The 14744-nt window shown below is 47.2% G+C and overlaps 1 protein-coding gene across 1 annotated transcript; it reads left to right on the plus strand.

The window, feature by feature from the left end:
* The first annotated feature begins 1965 nt into the window (after positions 1-1965).
* Positions 1966-2709, plus strand: LOC107156654 (late cornified envelope protein 3D-like). The gene has a single exon (XM_015502692.2). The coding sequence runs from the start codon at positions 1966-1968 to the stop codon at positions 2248-2250; it is 285 nt and encodes a 94-aa protein (XP_015358178.1). The 3' UTR covers positions 2251-2709.
* The last annotated feature ends 12035 nt before the right edge of the window (positions 2710-14744 follow it).

A 14744-nucleotide genomic window follows, 5' to 3' on the forward strand; every position in this document is an offset into this window, starting at 1 on the left:
TCTTCTCTCCCTGTTCACCTCATCATAAGTCTGCATGGAAAATGGTGTCCATCTTCCTGACTCACAGTTTCTCCTTTCCAATCAAGAACCTATTTACGGGCTCCTCCAACATGAGGGAAAGGGTTGACAGACCAACAGGAGGCTGAGGCTGCCCACAGGGCCCCAGGGATATCGGGACAATGTCAGGTGCAAATCCCCTCCCCCGCTGTGCTCCCCACCCCTCCAACCTGAGCTGCAGCACCTCCATTAGGCTGGCCTCTGTAAGACCTTCCCCAGTGGGGTCGTGAGATAACTCATAGGATCTCTCGGTTTCAGAGTGGAAGAGTCTTCGGATGGAGTGAGAAAACACAAGTGTCTGAAGGTAGGAAGTAGTTCTATAGGTTTTAATAGTCATAAAGAATAAAAGACATTTGCTATAAAAATATTTCACTCAAAATATCATATGAAATAGTATTGATAGTGTAAAAATGTAACCAGTTGTGTCCACTGCTTATTACCGGCTTTTCACCAATTAACACTAAGCCATCAACATTTTTATCCACAAGAAAATATAAACCCAGGATAGAATATTATTTTAATAACAAAAGGTATTTAAATGACATGTGAATTATTAAAGTTTAATTATAGCCTTGATTATGTTTTTTCTTTGACCATAGCATGAGGTGACGATTATTCAGATAGGCAAACAGATTTTAGATTACATGAATTTACTAAAACCAAACAGAAGATTTTTTAGCTCTGAATAATCCACTTATTTGTCCACCAAACGCTAAGTGGACTTTGCCCCTTAATGCTCAGAAAATCAGGGTGCCTCCTGGATGACATGAGGGGCTTCCACCAAACAAGCCCACACATTGCCCACGGCTTCCCCATTGCCAGGAGCTCAGCAGGCCACCGTGGACGGCATCTAGAGGCCACGGCCATTGGTTAGCCTGGAGACTTTGTGCACATTATATTACAAAACTTATCGCTTGGAATTTAAAAATAACAATAGAAGGGAGATCAGTAGGGCACAGGAAGGGGATCAGAGGAGGGGGAGGGAAGGGAGAGGGAGGAACTGGGGAATGACCCACAGATCATGTCACGTGCATGGATGAATGTGTCACAAGGAACCCACTATTGTGGACAACCAAAGTGCACCAATAAAGAACATTACAAAGAAAAAGAAGAAAGGAAGGAGAGAAGAGACGGAGTGAGGGGGAAGGGGCAGGCCCTCGGGTAAGCCGGTGGGAGGTGTTGGGACAGTCCCGCTTCCTGGAGGTTCCAGGAAAAGGCTGGAAACCTCGTCCTGGGCATGTGCCCAGCTGTCACCTCCCCTAGTTGTGAAAGCAGCAGCTCAGGTGACGCATCACAAACCGAGTGTAGGATAAAAGGGCTGCTGCCCTGGGCTCCCCATCCACAGCCTCCACAGACCAGTCTCCTCCTGCATCCTCTGCACCAGGTGAGTGCCCAGCAGGGAGTGGGCCCAACTGGAGGTGTTGGAAGGTCAAGGTCACAGAAAGGGGAAGGGAAATGGTGAGGTCTGAAACAGAAGAGTACTGAGGGGGTAGAAGTGAGAAAAAGTGAGGTCAGGAGTGAGCCCCTGAGGGACCCGGCAAGAATTCTATGACCTGAAAGGCCATGGGAACTCTGATTCCCTCCCACCCGCTTTCTGTTCATGCCTCATCCATTTCTGTGACATCCGTCCTCCAGAATGCTTTTCCCTGTAAAGAGACGCGATCCACCAGGGGTTCTTTGGAGATATGAAAACTTGGGTGTCCAGTTAGATTGACAGCAACCTTCCTGGGTGGAGAGTAAAGTATGAGGCCACTGCTGTGACCCAACTAGCCGCAGTCACAGCAGCATCCCTCGCCCTCCTGCCGCTCCTGGCTGGAGGCAGCTGACCTTCCAGGAGAGGGGGAGTGGCCCAGAGCTTTTACACTGACCTTGTCTTTGGACCATGCAGGCTCGCTGACTCCCGTGGAGATGTCCTTCCAGCAGAACCAGCAGCAGTGCCAGCCTCCTCCCAAATGCCCCTCACCCAAGTGCCCCCCCAAGAGCCCAGCACAGGGTCCGCCTGCGGCCTCTGGCTGTGCTGCGAGCTCCGGGGGCTGCGCTGGCCCCAGCTCTGAGGGCGGCTGCTTCCTGAGCCACCACAGCCACCACAGGTCCCACCGATGCCGTCGCCAGAGCTCCGACTCCTGTGATGGTGGCCGCGGTCAGCAGTCTGGGGGCCCTGGCTGTGGCCACAGCCCTGGGGGCTGCTGCTGACCTGGATCCTGATGCCGAGACAAGGGATTTCAGAGGAAATGAGAATCCAGAGTCCACGGAAGCCCCGTCCTGACGCACCTTTCCCAGACACCCTGCTCTGGCTGCCACAGGCTGGGCGGGGGGCTCCTGCCCAGGGTCCAAACTTCCCCAGAAGGTCTTTCTGTCTCATGTCCAGGGTCTCTCGATCCCCAGCCCTGCTGAGGAGTGGTAGCAGCTGTCCTTGATTCTGTCCAGAAATAAATGTTCTTCTTCTATTACCATTGCAATGTCACTTGTCATTTTACCTGTCCCTCCTCTCTCAGTTCCTAGCCAACACAGCCCAGCTCTGGCGCAGATGATTAGCTGTGCACGGGGGGAAAATCACTGATCTTATTCCTCTACTCATGGAAGGGCTGCAGAGAGTCAGGTTGGAATGAGAGGAAGAGAAGGATTGCAGGCTGAAGCCTGAGGCCCTGCAGCTCAGAGAGGAAAGACTGACATTTCCTCTGAAATCTAAAAACACCCAAGTTTGCAGGCTGTGATATTGGACCTTTCTGGATCAGACATTTCTAGGGTTTTAATTAAGAAGCGGTGGATCAGGAGGTGGGAACACAGACATTAGGCAGATGAAGAGCAGAATAAAAAGATAGAGGAAGGGGAAAGATGGAGCAAGACTCAGGGAGGAAGGTTAAATTAATTAACTCTATGAAGATCCAGGGAGATGAACGCTTAGAGACTTATTTGAATTAATCAGGTTAATTGGCAGAGATGTAGCTGGGAGTGATGGGTATACAAAAATAAGAATTCTCAGAAAAAGGAAAAGAGAAAATGAGAACTATTGCTGCAACTATAAATAAATATAATTAAAGAAACAAATATTGATTAATTAAGCAAATATTTATTAATTTTGAAACTCTACCAACACATTGATGTATTATAACCTCATACAGTAGCATACTTCGGCCTAAATTATAAAATCCAGGTTCTCTTGAGGTTGAAAAAAAATGCTTCTACGTGTGAACCAAGACCAACATCTCATTTTGCCAGAAAGGCAGTGAAATGGCACCGAGCTCCCGCCCCAGCTCAATTGCAAATATTAAGAGAAATTGATGTTAGGGATTGAGTAGAGCAGGCAGGAAAAAGCTATAGATAATGCTATTTGGCTAATAATTAAGAAAGAATTTCCCCCAACTGTAAAGTAATTCTGATAATTTGGGGGATCAAAAAGACCAGGAGAGCACAAACAAAACAAAAGTCAGAGAGACCCTGAGAGGGACCGAACATCAGACCTGCACCAACTGGATCCAATAAGCAAAATGTTCGCTGAAGGAGGAGCCACAGGTTGGGCCTTCCTTCCAAATTCAGTGTAAAATCCCTGGAGAGCACTTAGCCAGCTGGGGACAGGAACCACGTGAGCCACGAGGAGCGGATGGGCGGGCCAGCTCCCAGAGGACAGCTGTGCACCCTGAGAGAGCCTGCAAGGTTTCACAAGCTGGGTGCAAGTGACAGGGACACACCCGGAGACTGTGCCACAGGCTGGACAAAACCGGAGGATTAGAACCCACCCCTGATAGGGGCTGGTGAACATGCTCAAAGGCTCAGAGGCGCCTCAAACCACCACTAGGAACAACAGCAGAATTCCCGCTGTGGTTAGCATGATCTGATTGAAGAGAAAAGGGAGCAGAGTCAACGGGGAAGTGCCTTGCTGACGCACCAAGGAGATACTGGGAAGCTGAGAGGAACAAGAGCCTCTTAAAAATGGAGCCCAAGAGGAGGTCCCGGCAGAGGACAAAAACTAATCCCCCAAACCCCGTGAGGGTGACAGAAAGTCCCAAGCCCTGGATCCATGTATTCATTCAACACATTTTTATTGAGCATCTGCTGTGCACTCAGTTCTGAATACCAGAGATTCCACAGGAAATCAGAGAGACAAAGTTTCTTCTCTTGGGAATTCAGCATTCAAAATGGGCCCAAGGGAGACTTTTCCCAATTATATGTGCAACACAGAGAGCAAAGCATCATGATCCATTCTTTTCATTATCCTTTCATCCCTTGGTGGTGAATAGACACTGGCATTAATTTAACTAACCCAAAGAAGATGCCCAGTTCAGACAAAGTATTGCAGCTTGAGACAGAGGCTTCAGCAGTAGGAGGGGGGAAAAGCCCCATTTACTAGCTAGCACCCAGAAAGACAATAGTCAAGAGGGCAAAGGGATAGATTGTGAATACTAGATACTGTGAGACACAGTTAGTGTGCAAACAGGACTCTGTCCCCGTGCCCTTCCTCTCTCCTCAGCCCCAGGAACCCTCTCTCCCAAGTGCTCTCTTCTTCCCATGAATGTTATCTATTTTATCACCTGCAGGGGATTGTGGACCCTACAGCCTTCCTGTATCAGGTGGCCAGATACAGAACAGTTATAAAGCAATAAAACCACATAACCCCTGCGACTGATATTTGTGATTTAAAAGACTAGTTCCTCCATCCTGGTTTCCACAGGGGCTGTACTAACTCAGATCCCCACCAACAGCCTGTCAAAGTCCCTTTTCCCTTCATCCTCACCAGAATTTGTTATTTGTGTGCTTGATGCTTGCCATTCTAGCCTCAAAAAGCTAAAAATAGATCTAACATATGATCCAGCTATACCACTTATCCATCCAATACAACAAAGTCAGCACATTTCAGAGACACATGCATAGATCAGCCTAGAAGTCTGTCAACAGATGAACGGACAAAGGAGATGTGGTGTATCCACACACTGGGATTTTATTCAGCCCTGAAGAAGAACAAAATTATGTAATTTGAGGGAAAATAGATGGAACTGCAGACCATAATTTTGAGCTAAAATAAGTCAGACTCAGTGGAAAAAAAAAAGTATCATTTTTTTTCATACATGGAAGCTAAAAGGAAAAAAGTTAGGGAGGGGGTCATTCCATGAAATTAGAAGGGAAACTAATAGGTAGGGGAAGGAGATCGGGGAAGGGAAGAGGGCAGGGTGGAGGACGAATTACAAAGTGAAATTGATAAAATCATGTGTTATGGACACAAAACCATGCCACAATGGACCCCACCATTCCATATAATTAACATGCACCAAAACCATTTTTTTATTTTAATTCATTATATATGACAGCAGAATGCATTACAATTCACGTTACACACACAAAAAAAAATTTAAAGAAATATTTGTCTCATTCTTGAAAATGTTGTTTCAGAGAGCAATATACCTTTAATGTCAGGACAAAACACAATGGAAAAATACCACACACCTTACAGTATGATTCAATTTCTGAGCCCTCGGTCAGTCGCGGCCAAGCTTCCCCATTATGGACCAAAACATCGCCACACCCATGAGGATCACCCACAGCTCCACTGATCTCCCTAGCCACTCCCTCCCCTAAACTACTCCTGGAGACCTTAGAATAAATATCCACATCCCTGGGGCCCAGGGTCACAGTCCTCGGGGGTGTTCCAGTTTTCCAACCGTGGCGCCTGCTCAGCCAGATTTCTTACTCCCTCTGACTTACCCTTGGCCTACTGTGCCTTTTCCACTTTTAACTCTTTCTCTCCCCCATAACAGCTGTTCCCTGGAGAAGCAGGACCCAGACTCGGCTACGCCTGACTCCAGAGCCAATGTTCTTAACAAGCCCACCTTTGGCCCATTCCACTTTGTCTTAGATCTCCCCGGTGTGTCCGGGCCCTTAGTTCCTCTCTCCTCCAGCACCAGCCCTCTCTCCCACAGGCACGGGCACCCTGGGCTCCAGCTGGTGGCCCGCGCACAGATCGGGCACGTACACCTCTGCCGCTACCTATCCAGATACTGTCCTCACAAGCCAGGGACCTCGACTCACCCCTCGTGTGCAAGTCATAGCAGGTGACCGCTTCCACACACAACCTCCCCTTCAGAGTCCATTCAGACAGAAGGGACTCACACCCGGAGGCCCTGACCTCAGGCCTGAGGACTCCCCACCAGTCATGCAGTCACCACGTTGGATTACGCTTTTGTTAAGTGTCTGCCCCGTGGAGGGAAGACCAGAGGCCAAGGGGACCGAATCAGGACAAATTGTATCACGTTTTACAATCATTTCAAAATAAGTCCTAGTGTTATATATAGCTAGAAAGAACCCGTTTTTTTTTTTAAATAAAAGGCCTACAGGAAGTTTGAATCGTAGGTATTTTTTGAGTTATAGGCATATGAGGGTCCTTTCCTCCCAAAAAAAAACTCTTGGCACTTGGCCAGGAATGTACGAAAGGCCTTAAAATGGACATTACAAGGAATTATCCACTTTAGCATATTCTAAAGAAGGAAGGAAGGAGAGAGGGAGGGAAGGAAGGAGGGAGGAGGGAGGGAGGGAGAGAGAGAGAGAGGGAAAATAAGAAATGACCACATTTCTAAGAGCCACCAATAAATTCTTGGCTGTCCCTGGGATCTCATCCTCTCTGACTCCAAACACCCATCCCCTCCCTCTTGGGAAGTGCTTAGGTCCACTCTCTAGCTATAAGGTAAAGGTTATTGTCCTGAATGTGGTTATCTTGAAAAAAAATTCTAGAAAAAAATTACTATTTTAATATTAGAGATTAATTGGATGAGAAATTCATCTCCAAAATTAAAGTGAAATCCACAGGGAAAAATAGCATTTGTTTCCATCCATTCATCAGACCCAAAATACGGACACTGTCAGATCCCCTTCACTAAATGAGATTCACCCAACCTCACCATCACCCTGATCAGCTGCAACCCATTCCACAGATCATTTTACCAATTACCATTCATGTTTGCAAACTTCCTCAGCCAGGCAGAGGGACCGCTCTCCCTCCGCAGTGCTAGGATCTTTCAGTGAAGCACACTTGTCCCCTGGGGTCTTGACAGTAACACTGGTCCTTAGTAACATGCTGCCTACCTCTCCTCACACCACTGTAGCTCCCTTAGCGGAATTCACTTTTCCATCACCACTCCTGCCAATCCACTCCTGCCCAGGGGCCCCATGTTGCCTCCAAAGGCCGCAGACTCTGCGGCCAGTCACGTTTATCACAGAGAACAGACTCCTTAGTCATCCGTCTGTCCAATTATGCAGTTCATTACTCCAAAGCCAGTTACGGAACAAGGCCTCTGTGAGTGCACATGTGGCCTGAGTAGAAGCAGTTAGCAGGGCTTCCTGGGTCCCTATTGTCATATGCGTTGTCCTGCATCCAGGAGGACACCCAAGGCCTGAAGCTGGGCCGCGGGTGTGTGGAGCCATCCCCCTGCACCCTGCAGCCCACCCCTGCTGTGCATGACAGACCGAAGTCCTGTCTGGGACTTCTCAGCCCACAGACTCCTCAAGGCAGCTTTCTCCGGCTTCCTGAAATCAGACCAGCCTTTAGCTGGAGGCAGGCCCTGAACTGGAGGAACTGGGGAGATGAGAACAGGCCTCCATCAAAGGAGGGAGAATCAGAGGGTCTGGGGTGGAGGCCGCAAAGGGAAACGGACTTAGTGAGCGCCTTCAGGGTTCTGGGACTGCAAAGGCCGGGGGCCCTCGGCACACCTCGTCCTTCTCCTGTACTTGTTCCGAGAGACTTGCTCATCCTGCTAGACCTCCTCAAGAAAGCTCTAGGTTTGATCTCTGTGATTTCATGGAGATAAGATGCCTTGGGTGCTCAAGAGAAAAAGCATCTCCTTCCAATGAATTAACTCCACATCGGCCTTCCTTTCTGAGTTCAGAATTAGAACATGAGATCTACAGAAACCATCAGAGACACTGACCAGAAGCTCGGCCGCGGGTGTATATACCAAGCCTGTTTGAATCTCTCCAGGATCCTCTTGCTGAGATGCCCTACCAGCCAAAGCAGCAGCTGTGCGGATCCCCGTTTCTCCCCAGAGTGCCTACCCCGGTGCCCACTCCCATGCCCACCTCAGTCTTCTGCAGTGGGCCCAGCCCCAGGGGCCCATCTTTTCCACTGGCACCAGATCCAGAGCTAGAAAAGTGAGCCTCGGCACACAGGGGCTGAGGCTGAGGTTGACCTGGAAAGTGTGGTTTAGATGAGAAGATTTAGAGGAAATCTTCTAGACCTTCAGGAGTCTCGTCTGAAGTGTCTCCCCACCTCCTGCCAGTGGTCTGAGCTCCTGAGCTGAAGTCTTCCCCAGAAGTCTCCTGGCTGCCCCTCAGCTGTCCCCTATGCATGTTCTTGTTGGTGCTCAGCATCACTCATGTCTGACTAAGGAATAGGGCTCCTCCTTCCCACTTCTGTGTGGACTTTGCCCCTCCTGGGATGTTCTGCTGCTCTCCCTGCTTACCTCCCGGGTCAGTGCTGCACAGGACTGGGATTAGCAGACCACACTTCCCTCCATTCACAGGGAGGCTGAGGAGCTGGCCTGGTGGGTCAGGAAAAAGGTTGGGTGGGTAAATGGCTCGGGTAGGGGACGTTCACTTCATTTCTGTGGTCAAGAGCTGAGTGTTGATGAGGTGGAAGGACTCTGACAACTGAATAGACGATGGCTGCAAGGAGAGAAAAGGGGAGAGGATTGCAAAGGATACCCCAAGAGAAATGTAGGGAAAAAGAAAGGTAAGAATGAGATCATTGCAAGGCACATAGATTGGGTATATTCATAATCTCCAAGATTTGTTCACTACTTACTGTGCACAGAGGCCTGACATATAGTAAATAATTGAATCCTCACTCTGATCTTTTGGGGTCTGCACTACCCTTCTCCCATATTACAATGGTGGGGGGGGGGGCAACATGGAGTGGTGGCCCACGGTTTCATAGCAGCTACAGCATGAACCCAGATAGGTTAACTGAGGAAACCAGGCTCCTGAGCACCATGGTTTCCTGAGTTACTCTACAATGTGCTCAAAATTTTTAGCAAATGGTGGATTTCCTCTGTAATTCTTTAAGTCCTCAGTATTTTGGGTCACAAGCCATCCATGGGTTACATGTGTATCACAACACATCGAAGCCTAGTGGATAGAAACTTCTGATATCTGGGAAGGTCCAGTGGACATTATCTCTGGTCAACTGCCCAGGGACATTGTGAATTTCTATTCTGCTCTGCCACGTCCCACACAGCACCTGAGATGGGTGTGACCTGCCAAGATGCCAAGCAACCAGATGACTGTAAGACATCAGGAAGCAAGACTCCACCCTTGAATCCTTATCCCTGCCTTTGATGCACCTCCTCAAATAAACCACGGAAGCCATCTTTCCTTTGTCTAGATCCAGCTCTTGTATGTGTGGATCTTTGTATTTTGTACTTCACTAATTATTTTAGACGCTTAAGTTTTCAGGTGGCTTACACCCTCTTCAGCAGGAAGAAGAATCCCCCAATGAGACACCGGCCGTCACCCCCGTTAATTTTGCTTTTTAAATGTTATAACACTAAGGTTCCAAACCACATGAGCCTTTAAGGAGTTGTTCTTCCAGAGTTTCCACCCAGAGTGTGGCACTCAGCGGCACCAGGCACTGAAATCACGGTTCTTGAGGTGCACTAACAGCACCAACTCATTTTGGGGATGGCGATGCACAGGGTGGGGGAGAGTCAGCCAACATTCAAGCCAGAATGTTTATCAGGAAAATTCGGAAATCCATAGAGATATCATAAACTCAGAGCTAATAAAGTGAAGTAAATATTAAGAGAAGCTAGTTTAGGGCCACATACAACAGGGAAATTGGCGTATCTGGTAGTATATGAAAGAGGTAAATTCTAAGCTTCTTTTTAAGGCCCTAAGGAAATAGCAAAATGGAAATTAGTTCCCTCTCCTATGTTCATAGGCCTTCGTTTCTTTAAGACCAAAAGGAGCCCCAGGAAGGACCTGAAGTCAGACAGCTCCAATAAGTTTGGATTCAGTGCTCAGCTCATCAGGCTGTGAAAAGATGTCTTTTAGAAATTGCTAGTGCTGTGGGAACTACTGATTCACGGCCGCACACCATTCAAAGTTTGAGCAAGCTTTTGGATAGAACCAGTCCAAGGACATGAAAAATGTTGAGCTAAGATGCAGTTATTACATAGAGAAGGAAAAAGGGTGGATAGTCTTGATTTCTGGAAAATATTTTGCCATGGGTGGTAAAATGGATGGTAGGTTCGCCTCATGGCCTTAAAAATAATATTTCAGGATGGACATGACAGAGGTTTATGGGTCAGGTTTACAACCCCACATGGGCAAGGAAAGAAACAGATCTCAGCCTTTGGTTTTCCCATTAAACCCTGCAACATGTCATCGTCTACCAGGACTCTCTAGAACCAGGCGTAGGGACTTAGCAGAGCCCTTCCAGTGAGGTGTAAGCTCCAAGATGCCGCCAAATCCCTGCTATTGATGAATCTACCCAGAAATGCAAATAAATGAGACCAGAATGAACCAACAGTTTGGATTTGAGACACGTGTACAGTCAGGGGCATCCAGAAGTCACATCTGTTAGGGCTCTCCACCTAAAGTTGACCCAGATAACTGAGTTCTCAGTAGTTATAGAGAAACAGATTGTTCAGTCCTTGTCAGGAGGCTCCTAGACCAGTGCCCAAGTTCATTCATTCAACAATTCATTCATTCAACAAGGGTTTACGTGGTATAGGTCTAGACGCTTAGTGCAGAACAAGACCGCATGCTCTCTCCTGGACCTTACTTCCAGCGGGACTCTTGGGGACAACTTCTGATTTTCCTTGCAAAAGAGCAGATTTAGATGAAGGGGTTTCTATATTCAGTTGGATTCTCATTCTGGGGTATTGGATGGATACACAAAGGATCTCTAAACTCATTAAAGGCATCTGTCATGGGCAAATTTTTGAGAATTGGATATCATTGTTTTGGTGGATGCAGAAGAGACATCTAACTGTGTGCTTGGTTTCACACCAAAGGGAAGAGCTCAGCGAGATGGGGACAGATTGAAGATTCCAAGGGTGAAATGTTCGTCTGAAAGCTGATCTGTTCCTGTCTCCTTCCCGTCTCCCTTTCTCAATCCCCAAGTCTCAGTGAAATGCCCACTTTCACCCAAGAGTCTTGAAAGAGCTTCAGTTATCCACTTGGTTGTAATATTTGTGACCATCTAAAATAAACTGGTCATACCCACAGTCTTTCCTGTATCAGAGTAATCAGACACATTGAATATAATGGTTTATCAGAATTTTTCATTTTGATGTATCTTTGAAATTTAAATGGCTGTCATTTCTTTTACACATTTTAAATATATTGGTTCAGGATGAAATATTTATCTACTATTATACTAAATGCAACAGGAAAGCACTATAGAGCTTAAGGAACTGCACTTACCACAACTTTGGCCCACTTGATGCCCCGTGTTCATAATCATCACCATACTGACTTCGTCATAATCACATCCATTTCTGTCATTCATTTGGGGGCTGATCCCTTAGCCATATCAAGCCACTTTGAGTAAGCCTCTTCCCTGGCTCTCTCAGAAGTAATACTACAGGCACCAAGATATCGACACAACATCATTTCAATGTCCATTGATCTGTAAGTCATGTCACTGCAGCATTTATAGATCTCTTATCATCTGTGATCTTACCTTGACATTTCAGGTCAGTGTGCCTCTGTATAAATCGTGCTGTCTCTCCTCAGAACTTTCTACCTTAAAACAACTCTTAGGAACAGTATGGCGGGATTCAAGTCTCCCTGAAGTAACAGCAGTGCCCAGAGCTGAGGCTCCCCAGGAAGAGAACGCAGGTGGCACAGAGCAGGATATTGGAGTAGGCACTTTGGGAAGTACTCGGCGGGGTTTGATACGACCCTAGTTTTATTTCCAGGACATCTTGGAGGAAGTTTAGTGTCTTCCTTTACTTGTACTTTAGTGACAAAGTAAAAACTGCAAATAATAGCACCTGAGAACATTTGTTTTAAAACTTGACTATTTCACATCTCATAGCTCTGAACACAAAGTTTAGAAAAACTTCCTGAGTAGAGGGGAAAGGAAAATAGAAGGTAACTTGGGTTGAAGGACCTGATTCCAGTGAGGAGTGATGAAATCTTGGACGGAGTTCTTTTCCTATTTATGTTTACAAGCAGGAAGTGCTCTTAGTGAACATTTTATTCTGTCCCTGAGATCTGAGATCTTGGGTGCCCCCAGAGCTCCCTCAGCCCCATTCTCCGTCAACCCCAGAATTAACTCTCCCTCCTGGTGGCCCTTCAATACGTCTTAGGTCTCCAAGCTCCTTTTAGTCTCCCCCCTGGTTTACTACCCCTCGTCAGGTACAGGCTCTACACCTTGCTCATCCCATTCCCCTTCCCAAGAAATGCCGGGTGACAACATCTGGATTCACCATTCACTTGAGTCACTGCTGAGCCACCCCAAAACTCTGACGTCAGGCCTGAGGACTCCCACATATGTGAATTACAGCAACGTTAGTGATCTCATGGTTATCTAACTGCTTCTCTCTCAACCCCACATTGTCAGCCTAAGGGCCAGAATGATAACTTCTTTGTTGGTGAGTCTCCTTTGCCCAGAGCAGTGTATAATATTATTTTAATATAAATTGTTTGAAAGAATGAATGATTTCAGTGAATGGAAAATCAAGAATGGCAAAGCTACATAAAGACTGAAGAACTGATGTTTGAACAGTCTTGGGGTTTCCTGGATTCCTTCTCTCCTCAAAATCCGTGGTATCTGCCATGGAGATGCAGAAGGCTGGAGTCAGAGCTGCCCCTAAACAAGACTTACTACCCTCACCCCTTCCCATCCGGCTACCCACTTCCTGCTTGAAAACTAAAATAAGAAAAGAACTCCGTCCAAGATTTCAAAGGTCCTCACTGGAATCAGGGGCCTTCAACCCAAGTTACCTTCTATTTTCCTTTCCCCTCTACTCAGGAAGTTTTTTCTAAACTTTGTATTCAGAGCTATGAGATGTGAAATAGTCAAGTTTTAAAATAAATGTTCTCAGACACCATTATTTGCAGTTTTGTCACTAAAGTACCAGTAAAGAAAGACACTAAACTTCTTCCAAGATGTCCTGGGGGGCGGGGAAAACTAGGGTAATATCAAGGCTGTGCCCAGTGTCTCCCAAGTGCCTGCTCCAACGTCCTACTCCCACCCCCCTGCATTCTCTTCCTGGGGAGCCTCAGCTCTGAGGGCTGTCAGAGCCTCAGTCCTGACCAATCACAGACTTCACGGGTCCCACTGGGCAAGGTAGCAGAGCTCTGGCTGCTGTCACTCTGACAGTGGCCAAGGCCCTGAGAAGCATACAAAAGGAGGATTGGATGACCACCACGTGAACCAAATGCCTGGGCCAGTCTGTTGCTTGTCCTCCTCCCCGTCGCTCTGCCTCCGAGGCGGAGGAGGCCCTGAGACATTGCTAAGGACCATAGGAGGAGTTCCCTCACAACATTTGCTGCTTAATCTGGAAATCACATATATCATAAGTCCTCGTTATTTTTGTTTTTAAACCATATGCATCAATACCTGGTTTCCAGCTCTCGGTATATCCTGGTCTTTGTGACCTTAGGTCTAACTTCCAGAATGACTCTCGGCAGAATCCTCTGGTGTTTCCTAGTCACCATACTCTCGTGGTGCCCAGTCCAGATTTTCCCTGTCCAATGTCACGGGGTTTCTTCAATGCTCCCATGGACATTACCTCTCGACCACTCTGCTGCTCCTCATTCCATAATGAACAAACCTGAGTCCATTCCAGGTGAGACCTCCCTCAGATCCAACGTGGTTCCCTTGAAGACCCAGTAGCCATCACTGAAACGAAGCACCTGCCCAGGACCTAGCACAGACCCTCCGTGCCCCAGTGTGTCAACATAGACAGGAGGTCTTAAAAAACTAGTAGAAGAGAGAATTGTTCCCAAGAATCCAAGGGGGAGAGGGCAGGTATCACAGCCACAGACCTGTCCAGGTCAGGTTGATCAGTTCCCCTGTCTCCCAGAGAGTTTCCTTGTCCTCACGGACCTGCAGGTAAGAAGCACACAGATACTCCTACCATCCCACACACACTTCCTCTCCTCCACTTCTTCATTTTCTAAGATTCTCCTATCCTTAGGAGACTTCCTCTCTGACCCCCAAACTCCCATCCTGTCCCCCACCCCCAGTAGCTTCCCAGTTCCCACGTCCCAGTGTCTGCTGCACCTGTGTGTGGACAGTATGAACTTACCTGAACCTGTGTCCTGACTGTCCTTCGTGAACTGGAATCGATCTGGAATTCATTGATTGGAATTGATACTAGAAAAGCCAGTGGGAATCTGACTGCTCAGATCTGCCAGATCCGAGAACTTGATCTTTGTAACAAGATGCCCAGTTGTTATGAAGGTTTTTTAAAACCTTCTAATTAGTATATTAAACACCTAAACTCAGTGTGGTAAAATGTCTTCCAGCCATGGTCTTCTCCATGAACTGAGGCTAAGTATATCCAGGAAATTCCACACTTCTTCAGGCATTTTTGTGGATAATTAAGTCCAGATCAGTCCAGTCCTGAACAAAACTTTAAACTCAAATCCTCCCTCCCCTAGGCACTGCCATTGTTATGGATATGGGAGGAAGCAAGCAAAGAAGGAACTCTGAGTTGTAAGCAAAGAGAAGAATTTTGTGTTTGTTG

The sequence above is a fragment of the Marmota marmota genome, unplaced genomic scaffold (genome assembly GCF_001458135.2).
Source record: "Marmota marmota marmota unplaced genomic scaffold, marMar, whole genome shotgun sequence".
NCBI classification, from domain to species: domain Eukaryota; kingdom Metazoa; phylum Chordata; class Mammalia; order Rodentia; family Sciuridae; genus Marmota; species Marmota marmota.